The following is a 24,510-nucleotide window of genomic DNA, read 5'->3' on the forward strand; positions in this document are numbered from 1 at the left end:
GGGGGGGGGGAGGGGAAGTGAGGGGGGTTGATAGCAGTCTTGAGATACCTGAAGGAAAATTATAAAGAGGATAGCGATAGCCTTTTCTCAGTGGCTGTAGGGGATAGGACTAGGAGGAATGGCCTCAAGATGCAGTAAACAAAATTTAGGTTGGCGATTAAGTTAGGAAGAACTTCCTAACTATGAGGATGGTCAAGCATTCCAACAGGCTTCCTAGAGAATTTGTGACATCCCTGCATATTTTCAAGAGCAGGTTAGAGAGACACTTTATTAGGATGGTTTAGTTATGATGATCCCATCTTAAGTAGGGAGCTGGATTACATGACCTCATAAGGTCCCTTCCAGCTTTACTTCCCTATGATCCTATAAAATGAGTTAAAATGAATGTTAGTATTGCTCTTAAATTTAAAACAACAAGAGAAAAGTTTACAATCCTGTATACTTCCATATGACACAAAGCCACACAGAGGATTTTTTTAATAATGTATTTCTTCCAGAAATGCTCATAATTTTAGAGAAGGCAAATAGAAGAAAATACGCTTTTCAGAGTTATGCCTGTATAGAGCAAGAAGAGAGCCTAATCTTTACTGACTCACCCCCACTTTCCTGCTTAACTAGAAGTTGGTGCCCTAGCTGCTGCTGAAGGCTGGTCTCCATAGGGGAATCTGTGATTTTGAAAAAAAGACAGCCTGCAGGGCTATGGAAATAGAAGAGAGATCAGACAGCAAAATTGCTAGAAGAAAGGTTAGCTTGATAAATGGAACATTAAGACCATCAAAAAGACACTTGTGGATTGAAGAACAATAAGTCCCCTCAGTTGCCTGAATAGTAATGCCACTGATGCTGCTTTGTGGAGCAGTAATTGAAGTAGGAGTAGCACTGAAGTAGCAGTAATTGTTTCTATTCCAGCCAGAAAAATCTGCCTCCCCAATTAAAATGCACAATTCAGAGGGGCTGATTTTTGGGGAAAAGGTGTAGTATATGAGTAAATATAATTTTGCAGTTTACAAATCAAAAAAAGAATTATACAATAACTCAAAAGGCCTACAAACCATATGCTGCACATGAGACTGCTCCTTTATTTATGTTTTGTGCTGAAGATGCCAGTAGTCTCTCACTATTTTTATGGCTTGTTTTTTGTTTCTCAGAATATACTAGAATCATTTGTGCGTGTCAGTTCACCCTCAAATATCTGAGTAAATTTAATAAAGTTAAATTCAGATAAATGATTTATTCCTTGCTATCTTACAGTGGGACAAATTAGTAAGGAAATCTTAAAAGATCCAAAATTGTTACCCATTTGTTCAATGTTAGGAATAGAGATGTACAAAAAGTCGTACTTTTGATACATAGAACTTTATGTACAAATCAGAGGCTCAGCAATTCAAAACCAACAAAGATTTTATGCAGTACTCAGCAGCGGGCAGTCAAGAACAAGCCTGCAGTCATTGCCTTGGACTGGCAGAAGTGGTGAGGGGCTTAGGGTACATGTTACGAATAGTGGGGACTGGTGGGAGTGGTAAGCAATGTTGCAGAAACAGCTAGTGGCACATGGCTGCAAGGCATCTTGGATGTTCTTCCTCACACATACTCCCCCACTTCAGATTTTCCTCCAACTTAATACAACCATGAAGCCCCCAGCTCTTATTTTGAGTAGGAGGAATTTTAAGGGTTGTGGGGAGAGGGACAGCAAGGCAATCCACCACACATTCCCATTATGAAGTGGATATCAGGTCAACTCCCCTTTGATCCTCCTTAGGACCTGACCTACTATTAACATAAGGTTGCCCACTCATCAGACTAGATATACATTTCTCTGAATTTATGCTGTTTTCTGAAATTACTTTTATATCTAGGTAGTATAAGAGCAATGTTGTAGATACAAAAGATATTAAAGATATTTTCGTTTATATCTAGAAAATCCATAGTCACAAAATTATCTAAAAACTACAAAACAAAAAACAGATATTCCAAATACCAAAAAGCAAATAAATGAAATCAATATAATATTGAAACACATTATGCACAACTAGGTTGGCAAAACATCCTCTCACAAAACTAGCTGAGTGATTTTTTTCTTTAGGTGTGCTGTTCAGTATGCAGATTACAGAGGACACTTCAGATAACAGAACAATATTTCTACATTACTATCTAAAGTATTTAGGACAAAAAAAATAGTTTTTAGCTAGGTAAAACTAACCAAACTCACAGTTCAATGGCTTTATTCCACATGATGACATAGCCTGAGAGAGTGAAGGATTCCACATTGACAATATGAATGTTTCCTCTTTCAGTGCCCACATATAGCCATTTACTTTGAAAAGGCAGATGGCAAAATGTTATCCTGCAAGAGAGAACGGATCCAAAAAAAGGAATTAAGAAAACCTTCTGTAAATCTGATAAACACTTTGCTAAAGCCAAACATTAGAAAAAAACTTTTTCTTCTAATTTTTCTCTGTTCAGCTGCAACCATGAAATAAAAGAATAGCTTCTGAAACCATGTTTTTTAAAAACCTGTCTAAAATCTAAAAGAAAAATTTCAGGTGTGAAGGTTAACTTTAGAATAAATGACAGAGCTTAAATTTAAATACTGAATACTTATTTGGGACTGTTGCCATTTTATATTATTATTGTGAAACACTCTAATCTTATTTAAGTTTCCAAGTGCATTTTTAAATTAATAATATAATCTACTGAATCTCAAGGGCATAAAGGATTTTAAGAAGTTACCCTGTTTTATAAGCTGGTTTCAAGTGAGGTCAGGTAATAGATACACAAATACAAGATATCAAACACAGTACACGAGTTACTAAACACTTTTAATCTACAAAAGAAAACAAAACAAAAACTTAAAACAAACATCATTTCAAGAAAGTGTTTTAAAAGTAGTTTCAACCTTTCCCTTGTCAACTTTTTACAGTTTTACATCACATTTTCTTTCCTTTGGCTCATGTTTTTATCTTCCCAGTACTAGGCAGAAGATCTATAGTATAAAAAGGAGGGTTTGACAAGGAATCAAAGAGTCATTAAGTTTGCAGGGACATGCCTGGTCTCTCATACAAAAAATACTATGTTTTTTACCTAGAACTTTTTATGGATCCCATGCTGCTCAACACTTCCTGCCAGTATTTGAGAACTAATTTTTTATCTTCACTAAAGGGTTTTAAGCATGGCAATTTCAGTTCCAAAGGAAATTCTAAGAAAAAAAATCTAAATCTAACAAATTTCTGAACTTTATTTACAGAAAAGTATAACAATGCCATGTTCAAACTTTCGACTGAAATTTTATCAAAATCAACACTTACCCTCCTGCTACTCCATCACCACCTGTGCCCTACCCTCACCTCCCTTTTTCACTGCTTACCTTCTGGTTCCAGCTCTGGAAGGGCTCCAGCCCTGCTCCAGCCTAGGGCATGGAGCACATGGCTGCTTTGGCCCCAGTCTGGCCTGATGGCAGCAGCAGTCATGGCAGCAGCTCTGGCCTGGGGTCTAGCTCTGCAGCTCAGCCAAAGTTATCACCACTGCAACAGCTATTGCGTGGCTAGGCTGGGGCTAGTACTCCATGCCCCAAGCTGGAGCAGAGTCAGGCTGGACCTAGAGCTGGAGGGTAAGCGGCAGTGGGGAAGAGGAGATATCACATCAGGAGGCAGGCACCAGGGGGACAGGTGCTAAGAGATATGGGTATGGGGGGAAGGTGGGGAGAAGGGGGCTAGCTAAGCACAGGCACTGCAGAGGGTAGCAGGTGCTGAGACGCAAGAAGCAGGGTTGGGTTCCTTGACTCCTCACTCCTGCCCCTCTTTCACTGCTTTCCCCACCGCAACCATGGGAATTTAAAACCACCCTCCAATAATAAGATTTTATACATGGAAAATTGTTTAAAAAAACCAACCAAACAAACAAACAAAAATTCTACATTTTCTATGTAGACAATTTAATTAAGTTCAGAGTCATTTTGGATTAGGTAAATACGGTACATGACAAGCCCATCACAAAAACTGGTCCCCACTGGGTTAAAGCAAGGCACCAAATCAAGTGAAATTTTGCAGTTTACTTTAATGGATCCAGAATTTTATCCCATCTCTCCCCTAGCACAATACTGCCACACCGGTATTTGAAACTGTTCATATGTTTAAAGAAAGGCAGGTCCTTATTAAAAAGGTAAGATCTGAACAGTGATTCTGGATTCAAACTTGATGCCAAGTGTAGTCAAAACTCTAAGTAGAGAATAGTTTTAGTTTTAGGTTTTAAAAATCAAAATTTTCTTCATAATTGCTTTAAGGGATTTGGGGAGGAAGAAAGTGTGGGAAGGTTTCATGGGAATTTTCTGATGGCATTTTGTTTTGTTGGTAAATGCCAGCTTGTTGAATCCAAAATATTTCACCGTTGGCAGTGGCAATGCATAGGGGGTGCATGTGCACCCCTTGAGAGCATCGACGCACCCCCTGACTGGTGCAGCCAGTTAGGTGCGCTTCCGGAAGTGGCTGCAATAATTGGCCATCACGGGATCACCCAGGGAAACCCTCCCCAGTCTGCAGGATCTCCTGGGGGACCACCCCCCCGTTGGCAGGACTAGTCAGGGGGGGTTTACATGCCCCCCCCAACTAAGGCAGCACCAGTCACCCAAGACTGTTGGTTTTAACCTACTTCCAGTGAACCATGGGTAGGGTTACAGGTCAGGAGAGAGGAGAGGGGAAGGAGTCAAACAAACAACTGATACACTTTTTTAAAAGATAAGTTTTGTTTTCTAAAAAAAGGGTCAGGTTAAATGCATCTTCATTCCTTTAAAAAAAAAAAATCAGTCTAAGCAACTAGAGAAACAATATTTATTCTTATAGAAATTTTGTTGATACAACCCTATCACACTGCTTGATAGCATTTACCAAGTGTTGTAGTTTATTAGTAGTATCTACAGCTTCATTAGAACCAAGATAAGGCTTGCAGCCAACTCTCAGTAATGCTGCTTAGGTTACTGAATTTTATTCATATGTACATGTACATGCACATGAGAGGTACGGTGGCAGGTGGGAAGAAGAATAATACTGCTGTCTAGTAAGGCTCTCAATTCTTTCCCTTATGCAAAGAAAGCTGCTTAAAGGTTGGCACAGTTGTAAGCATTTGTGCTGAAATTTCACATATTGGCCACAAAAGGCCAGTATTCAAGAACAAGACTTGTGTTTTACCCACAATAAAAGGAGGAATATTGAGACTTTTCTTTGAACAATTTTACTGCCCCAACATACTGAAGCAGGCTTGCAATCTGGCAAAAAGACACCCGCATGTCAGGTATTTACCTTATGCCATCCCAGTGAAAATCTGTTCAAGTCCATGTTATATGCCTTTGGGAAAAAATCCCTGGTAGCACAAGTTTGGTGGAGAATTTAATTTTACTATCTAAGCTCTCTAACATTTCTTTCCAGCTGCGCATAATCAAGTCCCTCATAGCCTCTAGTAATATCCAGGCTTTAAAAAAAACAAACAACACACTCCAGGCTAGGATTATGGAAATACATCAGATTCCCCTTTACAGTGGCTACTACCCAGGGAGGTAGAGAGCAGAGAGACGGTCCATTCTATGCTTCTAGTGACCTTTCTGATGGCCCTAAAGCAGAATGGAAGAGGAAAGAGTCAAATCTAAATACAAAATTAAAAGGATAAGAATAGAGTAGGAAAAGAAGTCTGATGAGATGGGGCTAGTGTGAGGAACTGGGACTGGCTAGTTCTTCTAACTAGGACCCTGTGAAATAACAGAGAGTGCTGGGCAACCAATTGCCTGAAATGGGAATCAGGACAAAAGGGTAGGGCTGGGTCTGCAACTGGCTGCACTAGGGCTAGAGACAGAAGTTACATATAAACCCACTTAAGTGATCAGAAACTGGTTTAAACTTGTAACAAAAAAAGATATTCAGTCCACATAACCAGTTTAAAAATGGCTTAAACTGGTTTAAGATTAACCTTGTTGAAAGTAGTATCAGACTTGACTGATTTTGGTCAAACCAGTTTATGAAACTTCTGTCCCAGACCCCTTCCTGGTTCAAACTAAATCATAGCCCACCAGCATCCCAGGATACTTTGCTGACCTGGGCTGGGCAGTGCTATCTGCGACAGAGAGGAGAGCTGGTCCCACCCATCTGGCTCCCTAGCTGGAGCAGTGAGGGATGGCTGACAAAGTGTGTGTGGGGGGGGGACCCAGCTGGGTCTGCCTGGAGGGGCTGAGGGTGGCAGCCCCTGACAGACTTTTCCCTGCTGCAGCAGAGGGGGTGGGAGGCATGGACAGGCAGGCTCAGGTAGAGAGAAGATGGGGGGGTTAAACCCCCTCTCCCACCGCCTTGGGACCCCACCCAGGGTTTGCTTGGCAGAAGATCAGCAGACTCCACCCCCTCCCACCTCCAACAAAGCCTGAGGCAAGTGGTTGATAAGACAGGGTGGGCAATTATTTAGAGTGGAGGGCAAGCCATTGAGGGCCACAAAGGTAACCCTGCCCCTTCACAAATGCCCCGGCCCCTGGCTGCCATCTTGGGACTGGAAGTCCCACCTTCTAACCCCTGACCTTTGCCACCAGAAGTCCCTCCCCTTGGCCCCAGAAAACAGATTTTGCCATCTCAGAGCCATAAAAATACCAATTATATTCTAAAAATCATATATGTACTACAACATTCATTAATTTAATTTCAAAAAATATTTTTGTCCTGATTTACATGTGGTTGTGTAGTATATGTAGAGGTGATAGTATAATAGCGTAAAATAATGTCTTACTTTTGTATATTGTGGGAGTATGGGGTGTATGTGTGGGGGTACAGATTTGTGGCTGTGTGGGTATGTAGAATGTAGGGGAGGGTATGTGTGTGTGTGGGAGTTTGTGGAGAGAAAAGCATGCAGGGGGGTATGTGGGGTTGAGGAGCATGTGGGTGGGTATGGGGTTTGTAGGGGGCTATGAGTGCGTGGGGGGAGGGTGGCTGGGGAGGGTTGTGGTATACGTGGAGGGGGAATGTTTGCCCACAGCCTGAGCCCTCCCCCATGCCCCCGGCACCTGCACCAGGCAGAACCCCTGCCAGAGCTCTTCCAAGCCTGGGCTCCATACTCGTGCTGCTCCTGGCCCTGGGACATTGTCACAGGCCCCATGTTCCTGCTTGCTGCCACTTCCCTCTCCTGTCTACCACTGCTGCCCTTCTGATGCTTCTCCATCCTCCCGTGCTTGCTGCTCCAGCACCATGTCCCAGCTGCACAGCCAAGACTGCAGGTGGCAGCAGGAGCTGGCCCAGCTCAGCCAGCACTGCATGGAGCCAGCCGAGAAAACTAGGGGCAAGGTCAGCTCCTGCCAAGTCCTGTGGCGCAACACTGCAGCTGGGAACCATGTGGTGCTGGAGTGGCGGGAGGGGGGGAAGGGGAGCGGTGGCAGTGGCAGAAAGGAAAGTGGGGAAATGGCTGCAGCAGGTGCCAGGGGAATGGGAGCAAGTGGGCACATGGGAGTGCAGCAACAGCTGGGCCAGAGCGTGGGGCCTGCACCAGCGTGCAGAGCCGGTAGGGGCCCAGAATGGGGTAGCAGGAAAGTGGGCTAGCAGGGGCTCTCTGGGGTCATGCTGGGCTGCACCACCAGGGAAAGTGGGCAGCTGGCCTGGCTCCATACAGCCCCTGCCATCCTGGACACTGCTCTTCTGCCACTGGGCCCCAGGCATCTCACCGGCATGGGCCCTGCGCTCTTGCCCAGCTGTTGATGTGCACTCCCACTCAATGCCACTTCCCCACCACCTATTGCAGCCATTTCCCTGCTTTCTTCCCCTCCCCCCACCCACTGCTCTGGCACCACATGATTCCCAGCTGCAGCACTGGGACCACAGGAACCAGCCTGGCCTGGCCGCAAGGACTGGAGCGATAGTCCATGGTCCTCCCCTGCCTCCTTCCCCCCATCTCATTCTTATCTTCTGAATTATCCTCACTAGCAGAGGGAGGTGGGAACACCTCCAGGGTCCCAGGCCAGAAGCTTAGGTGGGGGGGGGGATGGGGCCATGCTGCTGCAGCTGTCAGCTCCCCTTGGGTCTGCCCCTGGCCCTGTGCACTGGGGAGGGCCCGCAGAGCAGGGCGGAGCAGAGGTGGCACAGAGCAGGCTGGAGCAGTGGCGCTATATCCAGCCACCTGCTCCCCTCTGCCGATGGCGGTGGCAGCTTTTTCGGGGCTTGGTCCCCGCACAGGCTGATTTGCCCTCGGCCCTGCACTCTGCTCGGGTGGCCTCTGCCTGTCATCTTCGACAGGCAGCCAGGGGCAGATAAATATTAAATTTTCTAAATTTTGCAGGGGTCCTGCAGGCCAGATAGAATGGCCTGGTAGGCCCAATCTGGCCTGCAGGCCATATTTTGCCCATCCCTGTGATAAGGGGAGGGGGGTATAATTCCCTTCACCTCCCCCAAGCCATGGGGAAGGGGGAAGAGGCCAGGGAACCTGGGCTGGAGGGACTGGTCCCCTCCCACCTGTGAGCACAGGATGAAGCCCTGCAGGATCAGGTGGAGGTGGGAGGTGTTGGCAAAGACCTGGCACAATCATTACACGTACATGCTGGAGACAGAGCTAAGAGAACAGGACAGGCTCCTTGACTGCTTGGGCTGGTGTGACCATAGAACGCAAAGAACTACATTTACATTATAAAGTAGAACCTGTAAAAGTTGGGAGACTGAGACCTAAGCAGAGACAAAAGACGCTTGAATGCATGAGAGTCCTGCCAAAGGTGCTATAGTTGACAACTATGCTCATGTCAAGGCACCCAAAGGGGAAAAGGAGTGCAAGTGCACCTGTAAAATCCCAAGAAGAGATCAGGCCTGTGGGATTTCTACTCCAACACTTAAGACCTGTTGATTCCCTAAGAAGGATTTCCTGAATACGTGGCCATAAGGAGACATGCTGCCCTTAGAGTTACATAAGGCTTATGCAAGGTTTTCTCTTGTCTTTTTGGTTTATTACATTCTATTTTAAGTTAAACTAAGTTGTGTGTACACTCATTGTGTTTTACTGGGCTGTATCTCAGCTTAGGCAAAGATTTTTAGTTTTTCTTTGTTGTGTACAAACTGCTGTGTTCAACATATACTCACTTCAGAGAAAGGACTATTTTTGTTCAAGGTTTATGAATTCAATGTCACTACCTTTTTACTCACCCACCCCCTCCTCAGCCTGGCAGGGGCCACCCTCCACCACACCAAGTGGGGAGCAGGGAGGGAGGGGGGCAGAAACCTGGCAGACACTACCCTCCCCGTCCCAGGAAGGCCTGGATTGGGATCCCATGTGGAAGAGGACTTGAAACACCCACCCTCCAGCATGCTAGCCCCAGGCTGGGGCCTGGCCATACCCCCTCTGCCAAAGCAGGGAACAGGGAGGCAGGGGGAAGCCTTGGAGCTTCAGTCCCTTCCCTTTGGCAGTGGCTGCCAGGCTGGGAGTCATGCTCTAGCACCCCCTGGCTTCTGGCCTGAGCCACTACACGCATGTGGCTGTATTACCTGAATCAAAAGTGAATGCCTGTTCACTTGCTTCTCAGTTTAATCTCCGCAGCTTCGATTAACCTGCAAAGACTGAATCGATTTAGCTTTGGACTTTTTGACTGTCTGTATCTAGCCAAAGAGAACAGACACAGGCCCCTAGAAGACATTACACTCAAGATCATAGTATCAGAGTACTTAGGTCCCATCTGACCTTAAACAGGTCATCAGGTCCGACCTCCTGCCCCAGGCAGGAACAGGTGCCAGGGTTATATCACCCCTGCTAAATATCTGTCCAGCCTCCTCTTGAAAAACCCCAAAGTAGGAGAGAGTACCACCTCACTTGGGACCCCATTCCAGAGCCTGGCAGCCCTAACTGTAAAGTAATGTCTCCTGATGTCCAGCCTGAACCTTCTCTCTAATAATTTGTGGCTATTATTCCTAGTAACCCCAGGTGGGTTCCGCAATTCTCGCTGGGGTAAGAATTTCTTCCCCTGTCACTCAACTCACCCCTACTTTTGTGGGGATTTCGTGGGTGCAAGCAAAATCCTCTGTCGCCACAGGCTGGATCTAGTTGCTCAACAGGCTGTGGCGATGTTGCTGACCCAGAACTAGAGCAGTGGTGTTCAATTTCTGACCTGCAGATTCTGATCAGTCTATGGGGCTCCCATGGGTGCAGAGTTTTCTTTTTTTTTTTTTTTCTTTTTTTGGAAGGTTCAATAGAACTGTGGCAATAAACAAAACCACTACTCCTCCCACTGTTAAATTTTTGTGGCAAATCCAGACACACAGCTGTACAGGCTGAACACCACTGCACTGAAACCACGTTCATCTCGAGCCTACGTGGAACCTAAGCATCACTGCTGTCAACGAATGCCTATAAAACCTGCTGACAACCCATGTCCACCAGGATGCTCTACAACTGGCTATTAATCATTCCTTAACTCTATCTGTTTTTCTTTTAATTCTAAAGGCCCCAAATCCTGCTGATGAACCAAATGGAAGTAAATATGATGTGGTATTAAAGCAATTTGTTTTCCACTTTCTCTAGAGTCTAAGAAAGTTCACACCTACCCACCCACCCACTTTAAAAGTTTACAGGTCAAGCACTCAAATGTCTACAGGTGACAGAATTAAGGTTGCCTGTGCAACTTATATCTATTATGATGCAGTCTAATTATATCACCTACAAGTTTCCCCCCTCCTCATAGGACACCATGTCTCATTCAGCACAGAGCTTGGACTTGCCTTGGAAATGAATCAGATGATGGGGGTTCTCTCTAAGATTCCTGACTAATGGGTTGTACAAGTTGGCAAAAAGAGAAAGGACAATCTCTATTAAGGCAGTTATATTCAGCCCTAGAGAAACAGATTTTATTCCTGCCTCTGCTTCACATTGCCAGCCTCAGGCAAGGCAAAGTAATTAAAATCCAAACTATTCACAGGTGGTCAACCCAGCCCCATTTCATTTTTTAACTTCAGTCTTCATTCAATGTCAGGCTACATAAAGAAGATGTTCTGGCACCTCTAAACCAATAATGATAGATGGCAGGCAAGATACTGAATAGGGGAGAGATCACTCTAGAGAGAATTTGGTTCAGCGCTCTCCCTCTATAGCATCCATTTCTATCACTGTGGGAGACAGAATACCGAGCTAGATGGGCCACTGGTCTGATCCAGTATGACACTTACATTCCTATGAAAACTGTATTCTATCCACCCTAGCATAACAGGTTACAGTAATTTCATACAATAACGCTTAATTGAGTGGGCCAATAAACATAAGAAAAAACATCACAACAGATTTCATACATTCTAAATTGAGTAACCATGTGCATTGTTGTATTTATTAACTTCTTTTTTGTAGCCTGATGTTGAATGGAAGCATAAGTAAAAAATTAAATAGGGCTGGATGTTGCTCATAAATCATAATCCCATTCCCTGTGTTCTCTTATTTTATTTGCTTTCTTATTTTCATCCAATTAAGGTAATTGCAATTGAAATAAGATGGCTTATCTGGATCTGGAGACATAAGAAAATACTGGTAATGAGGTTTGGTTCTGCCTGATAGGTTATTAATTTAATACCTTCTTTCTTAACCAGTTCCCTGACTCATTTCACTTTCCCACCCTACCTTTTTATTGTCTTTTTCTTATGCTGAATGAGAGTAGGATTTTATATAAAGTTAGGAAGAAGTAGTCATGTAATTAACATATTCACCAGCGTGCACACAAGCACAACAAAAAGGACATTTTAAATTATGGCCCATTTCCCAAGACCCAAGTTTTTAATTTTGCAAATATAATGTATATTCTTAATAGAGGTGCACCAATAATACATCGATCCAACATCAGATCGGTACCACTATAAAGAAAATTGTCTATATCCAATATTGACCCGATGGGGCCAATAATTTGGCCGATAAATGCCCCACGCCACTGCTTACCATAGCCACGGCTGAACGCCCCACCTACACCCAAACACTGGGAAACGCCGTGGCTGCACTGGGTGGCAGCACAGGGCTGGGAGTGGAGATGCAGCAAAATCTGGGTTGGCTGCAGCCTCCTCCCAGTGTTCCATAACTTGCTCTGAGCTCAGCTCCCGCCAAGAGCCCCGAGCAGCAACAGCTCTGGCTCCATATGGCAGCTGCAGCCTGTGCTTCATCACGCAGATCAGGTGGCACATGCCCCACCTGCCCTCCTGGGGTGCAAGCAGTGACAAAAGCCACCCCCACCCCACGAGCCTCAGGTACATCCCATGCCCTCCCCCCCACCCAGCTGGACAGCGCTTGCCCCCGGCCCCTCCCTCACTGAGCGGGGTGTTGATCTGCCCCGCCACACCCCTTCCCTCCCCTCTCTCTTTCCACCACAAAGGACTTACCAGCTGATGGCAACTGTATCGGATGTTGAATCAATGTCGGCTGATATGCCTCTTAAATATCGGCTATCAGTATAGATAGTAACATCTCTATTGGTGCACCCCTAATTCTTAACATTTAACAAGTGTTCCTATGTAGACTATAGTTAACAAGATCATGAGGGATCTAGATTATCCAGCAAACACTGTCAGATATGCCTTCTAGAAGATAACCATCTGTAAAAAATAATTAGTTATTTTGCTTGTTCCACACTGACTGCAACATATGCATTACTCCATTTTCAAGAATAAATGTTAGTTTTATTTTTTGAATAGACCAGAGTGAATATATCAACTGAATATTGGTAGTAAAGTGCAAGCACTCACACCTACCTATTATTTCTGACAGATAAATAGGCTTTGGGGGAAAATATTTCAAAGACTATATAGTAGAGTCACAAAGAAAAAAACTAGTTCAACTTCTGTATATTTTTGCCTGTCAAGGGAAAAACTCTTCAAGGATTTGCAACAAAGAGCAACAATTCTGGGCTACTTCAAAATATTAAGGTTACATACAATACACTGCGGACAATAAAAGCTTGAGCTGAGATTCGAACAGCAACACTAACTTCACTATTTGACAGATCCTGTATATTCAACTGAAAGTCTAACAATACAGGCAATATTATACTTTATAATACACTTACAATTCTCAAACTTGAGTGCTTAACTGAGTTTTAAGTGTGAACTAGTGTTCTTTGTTTAAGATTTATAATACATTTTGCAACTGGAGGAATGTAGACATGATGGAAAATCTCATCAGGAAGAAGATTGAAAAAACCTAACTCATGACTATTTATCTTGAAATAAAGTTCTTTTTACATACAATAATAATTTTGCCTTTGATAAAAAAGGGCTAAAGGAAGATTAGAAATTATTATGAGCCAAGCACTAGACAAAAAGAAAAGTACACAAACAACTAATTAAATAACACACTCTCATATCTGATTCCACGTAACTTCCTAAACACTGAAGTAAATGCTATCATGTCATGCCTGATGAGAATTTCAGAGTACTTCTATTCCATGCTACACCATCCCCACTGGGACAGGTGTTCAACTTAACTGAGTCACTGCCCCACTACTCATATGCCATTCAACTATCCAGAGTTGTTGTCTATCAGTTCAACTGGTCTGTGACAGTGTTAGACTATACTGCAAGAGAGATGAACACTATATATGATCCAAGGGAATCAAACTCAGTACTACAGCTGAACCATGTGTTACAATTCATGTTACACAATCAAAATGCTCTGCTGATAAATATTTGCTTCTGCAGAGGTAGTTAGTTTTCAGATGCAAACCTATACAGTAAGAGGTACTCTGGGGACACTAGAAGTAGAAGAACACAAAGTTTATTTGAAACAAAATAGTATGTCCTTTTCATGCTCACTGTGATGCAATGAATTCAGAGGGGAAAAACAGTATCAGATACTACCAACTATATCATACATTATCTTGTGACAAAGCACGGTCTTAGTTCAGGAGACATACCAATATTCTTTTCTACAGAAGAGATAGAAAAGAGACCGCACAGTTAAAAGCTACAGTAATTCCACCTGCTCTGAAGTACATGGGAGAAATGTTGAGTCCAAGTATCATAGGGTTAGTACCCTGCCCTCACCTACCTTTTATTCCTCAGTGCCTAAGCAGCAACCTTCCTCCATGAGGATCTACCTTGTTAGGGACAACAAAGGTCACAAAAAAGGCAAAAGGAAGAAAAAAAACTAAGAAAAACTGGAGACCAAACCCAGTTCCTTGTAGGAGTCGCTGACAGCATGTAATCAAGCAAATCTTTCATGTTCTGAAGCTCGTATTTTTAGCCATAGTATATATTCAGTTTAACTGAACACATTTGTTTTTCGTCTATTATATCCAAGTTTGCTTTCTACTTCTGATTAAAAACTTACTGATTAGATTCTTGAAATCTCAAGGTTTGTTTGTTTTTTTAATTTAGGGATATTTTTTCAATGCATTTTCCAATACTACTTCTAAAAAACAGCCTAACAAACAATGAAATGAAGCATACCAAGAAGCTTTACTCTGGTGAAATACACGATTATAATCTATACTGAACAGTATACACATGTCAGTAGATGAGCACATGGTAAGAACACCACAGACGTTTCCTACAGATACTGATTTTACTTCAGATAATTGTGTCTGCTATTACTAAATTAAATTTAATTTAAATTAAATTAAGTGTCATGATCTCAATATGAGGTTTAAATTGTTAAACTAAGTCAACCTACTTCAGCAGCTTAGGAAGCTAGTTTGAAGAATACCAAGAACTGGAGCAAATTAATGTATCAACTAAGACAGCTGTGCATAAATATACCTAAATTTCCTTTTTTCTCCCCTTTTCTGGATTGGAATCTGGTAGATGACAAGGCATTTATACCATTTTATAGGCAGACTGAATACATAATACAATACATTTCTTGTACACAAGTAAGATTAACTATAAAATACTCAACGAGGAGACAAAAAATGCCTGACATTTTCCTAATCTGTTACAAACTGGTATTCAGCCTACCAAAAACAATGTCACTACAATGGTTTCCATCTTTCTCAGCATGAAGTTTCTCACCTCTACAAGTAAAATTAACTATTTTACAGGAATCAAAATATTGGCACAGGAGCATTTGGGAGGTGTATATAGACCAGAAAGTTTCCAGTCTTGTATATTCATATTTCATGTTGATAAAAAATAGTATATTTTTGGATTAACCATCATAATGATAGGTTATCCATATTACTATCTAAAATCTTTATCCTTTCCCCAAAACAGAGCTAAAAAGCTACACCCATACATGAGGTCAAGATATATCTGGTTTATTGAATCCGTATTTGTAGGTATGTTTTTGACCAACAGCAACCAAGAAACAAAATTAGATCATAGAAAACTAGAGCTGAAAGGAACCTCATCCAGTCCCCTGCTGAAAGCAGGCTCATCCCTGACTCGATCGTCCCAGTCATTTTCATCTAACCTACTCTTGAAAACTTTAGGGATGGAGATTTCATACTTCTCTAGGCAGCCTGTTCGAGTGCTTAACTCCTACAGTCAGAAAGGTCTTTCTAACACAGTAAAGAGCTAATTTAAATAAAATGTACTGCGTTAATATTTTCTAATTTTGCATTCTAACTTAAATTTAAATTTAAATTTAAATTTATTTTGCATCACTGCTGATAGGAATACATTAATTGTGATGGGGGGGAGGATCTTTTAAGAGGCAATTTGCAAACATGTCGAAAGAATTTCCGTTACTAGTTACAGACCATATGTCTCTTCTGATAAACTGTCCCAGTTACTTAATAAAAGTCTGTCATCATCCCACCACAATACCTAATAAGACACTAATTAGTAACAAGAAACATTGTTCCTGGAAAGAACTTAATTAAGGAAACCTCAGCACGGTCATGAAAAATCTTTACGTCTTATTTTATTCATATTATGTAAATGCTATATCAATTACTGAAAGAAAAAACGGCAATAGACTGCTATCTTTTAAACTGTACTGATAAGTCCTTTTAGTTTCCATACAGAATATCACAATGTAATTGTTTGCTGAACAAATAAAAATTACTGTTCATCAGCATTTTCCACTGCTTTGCTGGAGGACAGAATAACAGTACTTTAAATCAGTAGAGGACACCAATAGGATGGCTTTTTTAGTTCAGAAGCACTGTCATTAAACTCCTGTAATTATTTGTTACACTAGGCATTCAAGTATTGTAAAATTTACATGTGAAATGTCTGTGATCTTTTATGGGAAAGATTCTCAATACTGCAGAAATAGGATTGAAAAAACAAATTTGAGTACTGAAATACAGAATAGGGAACATTTTTTGTAAGTGTAGACTCAGTACTCCAAGGGGTTGCAAGTGGTCCTGGAAACCTTTAAAGTAAATCAACAGCTAAGACAGCTATGGTCCTGACAACTAGGTGCTGGGGTTCAATTATTTCAAGTGCAGTCAGCTTGCCTAATAACACTTCCTGGCCTTGTTGACACCAGACACTATACTGCTCAGTAAACTAATCTACTGAACAGTAAAGCATCACCATCTACACATGCAGGCACTTACTAAGCAGTAAATTAGTTTACTGCACAGTAAATCTGCTACTTGCTTATGCAGTACAGCCATATAGCATTAATTGCACATGTAGAAATCACCCTTTTGTTTCTGAAAATATGAGATAGGATCTGCTTCTGAATGCACCATATGAAGATCCCTAGTAAGGTCATATGTTCACGGTGACATGCCATACAGTGATGATCTTCTTGAGATTGCCCCAGCTAAATTCTACCTGTACTCTACCCAAGAAGATATGAATGATGGTTCTTCAATAACCTTGTGGGGCCTCACTCCAAAGGTAGAAGAGAAGCATCTCTTTTCAGTGCCAACAATATAACTCTTAGTGATAGCTATGAAGAGCATTTTTCCTATTTAAGCAGGAACATCAAAAGATATAGGGGCTGCTACCAATCATTTCTTCAGCACTTGGAATTTGTTTCAATTTGATTCATATTGCTTCAAGAAATATCCTGGATCCACCTGGACCCTTTGATGGCCTTTATACCAGGCCAGTACCAGGTCTGTTGTTCCCGATGCTGTTTCTAGTCAGATTCTGATCAAGGATACTCTGTTCTTCAAAGAAGTGAAATGTTGTCCTCCTTTTCGGTACTGTTCTTCATATTCAGAATTATATTTGGACTGCATCCAGTTGCAAGAATTTACTTCAGGGCACAAACTCTTGTTTCATTGCTTATGATACCGGCACCAGAACAGGCAGTACAGGCCCCAAGGTGCTGAAACCAAGATCAACAGGAAAGAGAATTTTCCAAGAATGAAGTAGTCACTATTCAAGATCATGCTGTTACATGGGTCACAGATCTTTTTCATCTCCTTCCTAGAGTCCAACATTTCTTTCCAGGACAGTGTGTGTGACCCAGCTTGTGTCAGCCCATACTGACCGATCTGGCCTCATTTTGATAGTAACTCCCACCTTTGCATCAGAACTGACTCGCATGGATTGCTCTGGAATATGTATTTCATGTTGAGTATCTTTGTATTGCACATCTAGCAGGAAAAGGACTTGTACCAAGAATACCACTTTTGTTCTGTGTGTTAGGGAGAAGACGCATTGATTATTTCCATCTTCACTAAGGAACAGATAGAGAAATTGGGATCCTTTTATTAACAATATAATGGCTAAATTGGTCTAGTTACAAATCCAAAGTGGCATATACAACCTTTACCTGATGCTTGCTAACTTAGTCTGGGACAGGTTTTGTTTTCAGACAGGTTTTCTAGATTGTAAAATGATAGCTTCTACTACATTTTAAAAGTGTAAAAGACTTTTCTTTTTTAACCTTAAAGAAAGTAAACAGAATTAAGGCAGTATCCTTCTTCATTTCTTTTTTTTACCCATAGCATAAATTAAAGTTTATATAGCACACCAGAAACATACATTTTTTCATGTGCAATTCCAGGACTTAAAACCATGCAGGCTTCCTGCTCCTGGGGGAAAAATGCTTTAACTCTGGAGAACAGAGGACAGAGACATGGATCCCAAATTTTAGTTAAAATTTACATGCACTCAGTGCAGTCAATGCATGGCAAAGATCCACAAAGCAAGTCAAAACAAAATACAAAGGATGAGGTCCACCAAGGAATGTCACCATTCAGTTCTAATACTGTAATACTTGCATATCATTAGTGAGGTAGGTACCTATAACTAGCATACACAACAGGCAACCTATTGAGAAAATGGACAACACTTAAACTGTGACAGGAAACAACAGCAAGGTGCACAAATCCTGACTCTCCAGAGCTTCACTAGGCAACAGGAAGAGGCAGCCAGGAGGAGCATAAACTTGTGTCCCAACACCCCTCAGGAGAGATTCATTCTAGTCTTGGCTCTGAGGACTACTGTTCATTTTGCTTTAATCCATCCTAGTGCTGATTACATAATCATGCTGCCTCTTGCATACTTCCCTGGTCCCATCTTGTATTGTTTTCTACACCATGGCCCACTTTTAACAAGAAGGGTGGAATACATCCTCATCCCAGTCCTGCCTAAAAAGCCTAATAACTAGGCAAGACATTAGGCGTGATATAGGAAATATAGGTTTGAATCCCCTCAGTCCAAATGGGGGACCTAGAACCCAGTCCCCTACTTCCTGAGTATCCTAAGGACAAGACAGATAGCACTTCCTTTCTATTCCACCCCAACTGTTATTGAATGGAAATAGCCTTGGGTACTGAACTCAAAGCTATTGAAATAATCAGAACACACCTACTAGACCGCGCCTCTTATGGGACTCCAGCACAAAAAAACTCTTAACTTATGAATAAATTAATTAGGGGTGCACCAATATATCGGTTGACTATCAGATCGGCACCAATATAAGGAGAAACGATGTTACTGGCTATCAGCATTTTTTGGTTGTTGAAGCCAATAATTATGGGTGCGTGCTGGGGGGGCACCCTGGTGAACATACTCTGGTCCCTGTGCCCTGCCACCAGCCCAAGCCTATAGCAGATTACAGGTCCCAATGAGCACTGGGAGGGGGTGGGGGCACTGGGTAATAGTCACAGGGTGTTCGCTCAGCAACAGAGACCATTACTGACTCCTGCTATTGCTGCTGCCATGGCAACATCACATGCACAGCAGAAGCCTAAGCACCAGGGCTGCTACTGCAGAGACAGACTGTGTGTGGCCAGGGTAAGGTGCCGCACAAGGGACATTCTGCTCCACCAGATGCCTTTGCAAAAGTAGCTTCTGCATGGTGGCTGCAGGAGCTTGGCTACATGGGACCTATTGGTGCTGACACAGTGGCATGCTCTGGGGCTCCAAGGGTGCCTGGTGCTACTGTCCACATGGGAGTCCACCCCACCCACCCAGGATGGCAGCACAGACTGCACGGGGAGCAGGGCTGCAGGTAGGAGCCATGAGCAAGGGGACAATGTGCATGGGAATACGGCAGTCACCGCCTTCCTAATCAAGGGCTGGAGCAGACAGGAGGCACGTATTTGTGTGTTGTAAAAGCAAAACGAACAAAAATAAGATTTAGGTTGGTAGTCGTGGGGCTGCATGAGGCAGGCAGCAGTGGTGAAGGGACCCTCAGCTTGGATCTCTGCTCCCTGCAGAGCCAGGTCACATGGCAGGGTAGTGCTGGTCCCTGCTGAGCGACCTGGCTCTACTGCAGCCCACCTCATGCTGCCCCAGTAACGTGGGGCAGGCAGTGGCAGCGAGGAGACCCTAGTGCAGATCTCTGCTCCCTTGCGGAGCTGAGCTGCACCGCAGGGATCAGCAGGCTTGCTTGCTGCTCTGCACAGCTTCCCTGCCCTGTGACCCAGCGTGACAAAGATCATAGATCTACGTGGAGGTCTCCTCGCCTCCACGGATGGCAATGGCCCTCCCCTGAATGAGGCACCCATGGCCCCATCCTGCTCCTTGCTGTGGCCCTTAAGCCCTCTTCCCCATCCGGCTGGGCAGTAGGGCCGTGTAAAGCTTGCAGCCTGTTTGAAACAGATTTGGCAGAGCCAAATCTCTGAAACAGATTCGGCCAAAATGAAACAGGACAGTGATCTGGAACACCAAAACGAATCACAGTCCTCCGAAACAGCTGAATCCAAAACCGAATCAAAATACAGCCATTTTGTACAGCCCTAATTAGCATGTTAATAAATTGTAAACATGGCATATATTCAGCCAGTTTATGACAATCAAAAGGCAAACTAGATGCTAGGGGTGCACATGCAGCAAGGCTGATCCAATGTGCTGTAATTACAGCGTATTGGAGCAGACATAATTAATCCAATCTGCTGGAGTGTGGTAATTACCATACTCCAGTAGACTCCAGCATCTCATGCGTTAGCATCCTGGTGTTGAAACATCTTTGTGGCTAGCTTGTATTACATCTTAAATTGGTGTGGCATGTGTCCCAGATTGTCAGGTGGTTAATTGGGGTACAGGGCAGGCCCAGAGTAAGGACACAACCCCTCCCTGCCCAATCCCTAGGATTGGGTAGGGGACCACCCTAGGTCCTGAAACTGCCCTGTGCCCTGACACTCAGCTGAGCATTGGGGTGGGACAGAGGGCAGCACCACAGTAAGGACACAGCTGGGACAGTGCAAAGGACAGCCTGGGGTCCTGAATCAGGACTCAGGGCTTCCTTATGTCCTATCTATCTCAACACCCAGCTAAATTAGAAAGCAAGGTGTGAGCAGCTGAATTGAAAAATATGAGATTAAAAAACCAAACCAAACCTGAAGTGTAGGCTGTTTTAAGTGCCTTGACTTGTGTCATAATATACATACATTCTGCCTCAGAATATATTTTATTTTGCTACTTAAATTTTTTAATTTTACTTCATACTTTCTGAAATAAAAACATATTACAAGATTCTGAGAATGATTCCCCATAAAAATATTGCACATTACAAATATAACTTCTCTTGTTTGACCTTAAAAAAATCAAAGGTCACTGAAGATGAAATGATACTATAATTGAAAAGAGAATATTTCTCTTATCTACAGATTAGATAAACAAACATAATACATTATGTTAACATTTTTTTCTGGTTTTACGATAGATGACCAATTGCACTTCTATGTTAATTTAATGTTTACTCATTTTTTTAAAAAAGGACCATAACTTTGCTAGACATATTGAGAAGCATTATTTGCTTAATTAGTAATACCAGTTCTCTTAGCACTCATGCTTACCTGTCATGACTATATATGCTACATAATGAGTGTTTGATACAAGTAAAAAAAAGTTACTGGGTTATATCTTCTGTATAGTTCACAACCCTAGGTTGTATCTTCCACTAATAGACACTGGACTGTAAACTATGTGGAGCTTAACGTTTCAGAGTTGCGGGCTGGATGCTTGCACCCCAGATGCATTATGGGCCCACCACTTCCCTCCAGTAGGGAATGTTTGGGGTGGGGGGGGGGAAGTGAGTGAGTGAGGTCCATGAGTGAGGTCCATGACATGCTGTTTGTAGCCAAGTTGTCTCTCTGCTGGAATAGGATGTGTTCTGTCCCTAGAAAATCACCTGCTACGCCTTGAAGTTAGAGAAAGGTGCCAAAACACTTTCTTGGGAGACAAAGATGGGTTATAGGCTCAAAAAGTCAGCTTCTCTTTGCAGGGCTCCACCATCCCGATAACCAGCCCTAACCACACTAGATGTGATGTTTTTCCTCTATCAGACCAAGGATTTGGGTTCCTGTCTTATGGACTCTTTTACTGAGGGTACTCCCCTAGGCTGGCTGCTTGCCCCATTCTTCCCTGCACAGGTCTGAAGTCAGCCTCACCTTAGCTCTAATCCCACCCTTAACCTTCAGTCAGGATGGCCTTGCCCCTCACTGGGGTATAATCTTGTCCTTGTCTCTCTGATCCCTCTAGGTTCCCAAAGGGGTTATCTTCACCCCCTGGGGTTGGACTCACCACCCCAGAAGGCTTCTCCGCTTTGTCGCTGGTTCCCACCAGGTAAATCAGGCACTGGGATTCTTCTCCAAGCCCCAGGGTTGGCCCCTGCTCACCTCGGTTCTCACTGTCCTCTCTGCTTCTTCCCTCCTTTATTTTCTCAGGATCAATGCTGACTGCACTCTGTGTCCCTTTAAATTTCCCCTCTTGGACTAGCTGTACTGGCCATGGCAGCACGCGATCTGCTGCCTCCCCAGCTTCCCAGCTGTTTCCTCTCCAAGTCTTCAGCGCATCTCCTTCTCACTGGCTGCATCTCTCTCCTGACTCTGGGCTTCAACCAAAGCAGCCCTTGATCTGCTGCAGCCTCAGCTATTCCCCTTGATAAGCTGGAGTGTGGTGTCCTTCCTGCCCAGGCCTGCCACAGGGTTCACCTTTTGTCCAGGTTCTCCCCCAGTAAGTTTCTTTTCTTTGTTTCCCCCAGCATTCTCATGACAGGGTGTTTCAGTCACCCTGTCACACCCTGCCATTGGGAAGAGGGGAGGAAGAAAGTGAGCCAAAGAGTAAACACGACTTGCCACAGGGATGGGGAAAGGAAGAGAGCAGGGAGAGGACTTCAGAGGGGATCAGCAGCATGGCACAGAGCAAAGAAAAGGGTATGCTGGGTCAAGCTGCTTGCTGCTGATCCCGTGGGCCAGAGGCAGAATCTGATCACTTTGGGAGTTGGATCTGGCCTGTGGACTGTAGGCTGAGCACCCCTAATCTACATCACGATAAACAATTCTATCTAATATTTATCACAGAATCACTGAGAAGTAGGGCTGAAAGGGACCTCCATAGGTCATGCAGACCAACCCCCTGCCTGAGGCAAATCCATCCGTATCCTGTCTAACCTCTTAGCAAAACAACAACCCTGGCACAGCAACAAGACATAACCCCCTAACCTGCCAAAGGTAAAAGCAGAGGGACCATAGTAGTCAATGTCCTGTTGCTATAAAGGCTGTTAATATACGCTCAAAATATCCCAGGAAGAGGGCCATGCCACCAACTACAGAAGGCGGCAGAATCTCCCACACTCCATTCACCAAATCTGACCATAGGCAAAATTTCTTCCTGCCCCCAAATACACTGATTTGTCTGACCCTGAGCAGAGGGACAAGCCCCTTTAGCAAGGAAATTCCAGCTTTAAGTCCCAGCAGGAGAACTGGCACACCCCAGTCTTGACTGTAGCCAACACCCAATGCCTCTGAAGGCTTAAAAACCCCCAAACCATGACACATACAGCAGCAGCAAGGGGGGAGAGGAGGAGGGAAATTTCCTCCCATATAGTAATCAGCAACAGTTATATTCAAGTCTCAAGTCATTCAGTGCTTATGGTTCAGGGGACCCTGGAGAAGACAGGACAACTTTCCTATAGCTAAAACAGATTTTTTGTTAATTTACACTGTATAATACAGCACAAATCCTGCATTTTTTTTTACACATTAAATTCCCTGTGATTTCAATTAGTTTTTAAGTGTGCAAGAACATAGAATGCTGCCTTGGGCTTGTATAATTATGGTGAGCCAAGGTACTTAATACCTTAACATTTCAATCATATTGTTAATACATTAAAATCAGTGGATACAATGGATACAGTTGTCCAATCTAATTATCCTGTGGTGGAGTCACAGTTTGCACTTTATTTTATTTTATAAAACTAGCCAAAAAGAAAACTGACCGTTTTCCAAGGGCCACATAAATTATCCCATGATCAATAAGTATGCACCATGCCAAATTTATGTAAAGTTCTGAAATAAATGCTAGAGTATTTGAATAAGTTCTTGAAGAAATGTGATGCCAGGAGGGATGATGCATGATTATGAATTTAGAAAATAAAGGAACAAATTAACTTTGTACACAAAAAATCTGCAACCTGCTAGAGAGCCACCATTATCAGCTGTAAGCTCTAACATGCTTCCACCTTGTTTAAATTCACAAATTAAATGCCAAATGTCTTTAAAAATAACCCAAACTATAATGGATTCACATACATTTATCCTAGTGATACTATAGTTAATATTCACAACCCATAATACCATCATTAAATCCTTTAACTGTCTCTTGAGTCTAGCATTTGAATTGTTTTAATGTGTTGAGATATTGACTTTGTTAGGATTCTGAATATAAAGTTAAGTAGGGATAAATAAAGCAGTGATATTACAATTTGTGTTTATTTTTACTTTTTAGCTAAAGGATGAGACATCAGGCTTCAAATCTTAGCTACAAGAAACAAGCAGGATTATGCAATACCCCCATTCTGTCACCATGGCAAAGAAACACACCTGGCTCTTTACATGCCTGAGTGCCCAGTAAGTCACTTGGGTCTTTTCTTATGCTCCTAAAGATCCTCTGTTAATGCCCAGAACTTATCCTATCTTGGCAGGGATGTTTGGGATTTGCAAACTAGGTGTCTCTATGTCTAGGCCCTCCTAGAGCCTAATCAGAGGACAGGTAAACACAAACAACTGCACTAACTTCAAAAAAAAAGACAAAAAACACACATAAACAGACACAGAGACACAGCAGCTATGGCCACCTTCATTAAAAATATGGCCAGAGAAAAAAGTGTTAATGTCCTTTTCTCATGAGACTCTGATGATCAGAGTACCCCCAATTCCATAAGGTTTCAAACTATGATGCTCAGTGCTTGCCTACA

General features: G+C 43.0%; 1 protein-coding gene across 5 annotated transcripts in view; it reads right to left on the reverse strand.

Annotated features, from left to right (window-relative positions):
- STXBP5 (syntaxin binding protein 5) overlaps positions 1-24,510 on the reverse strand; it is a 204,330-nt gene that overhangs the window by 123,815 nt on the left and 56,005 nt on the right. For all 5 annotated transcript variants that reach the window (XM_019550115.1, XM_019550113.1, XM_019550112.1 and 2 more), the window contains exon 5: positions 2,210-2,344. In XM_019550115.1, coding sequence (XP_019405660.1) covers positions 2,210-2,344 — 135 coding nt within the window. The remainder of the gene's footprint in view (positions 1-2,209; positions 2,345-24,510) is intronic.

The sequence above is a fragment of the Crocodylus porosus genome, unplaced genomic scaffold (genome assembly GCF_001723895.1).
Source record: "Crocodylus porosus isolate Cpor-Errol unplaced genomic scaffold, CroPor_comp1, whole genome shotgun sequence".
Lineage (NCBI taxonomy): Eukaryota > Metazoa > Chordata > Crocodylia > Crocodylidae > Crocodylus > Crocodylus porosus.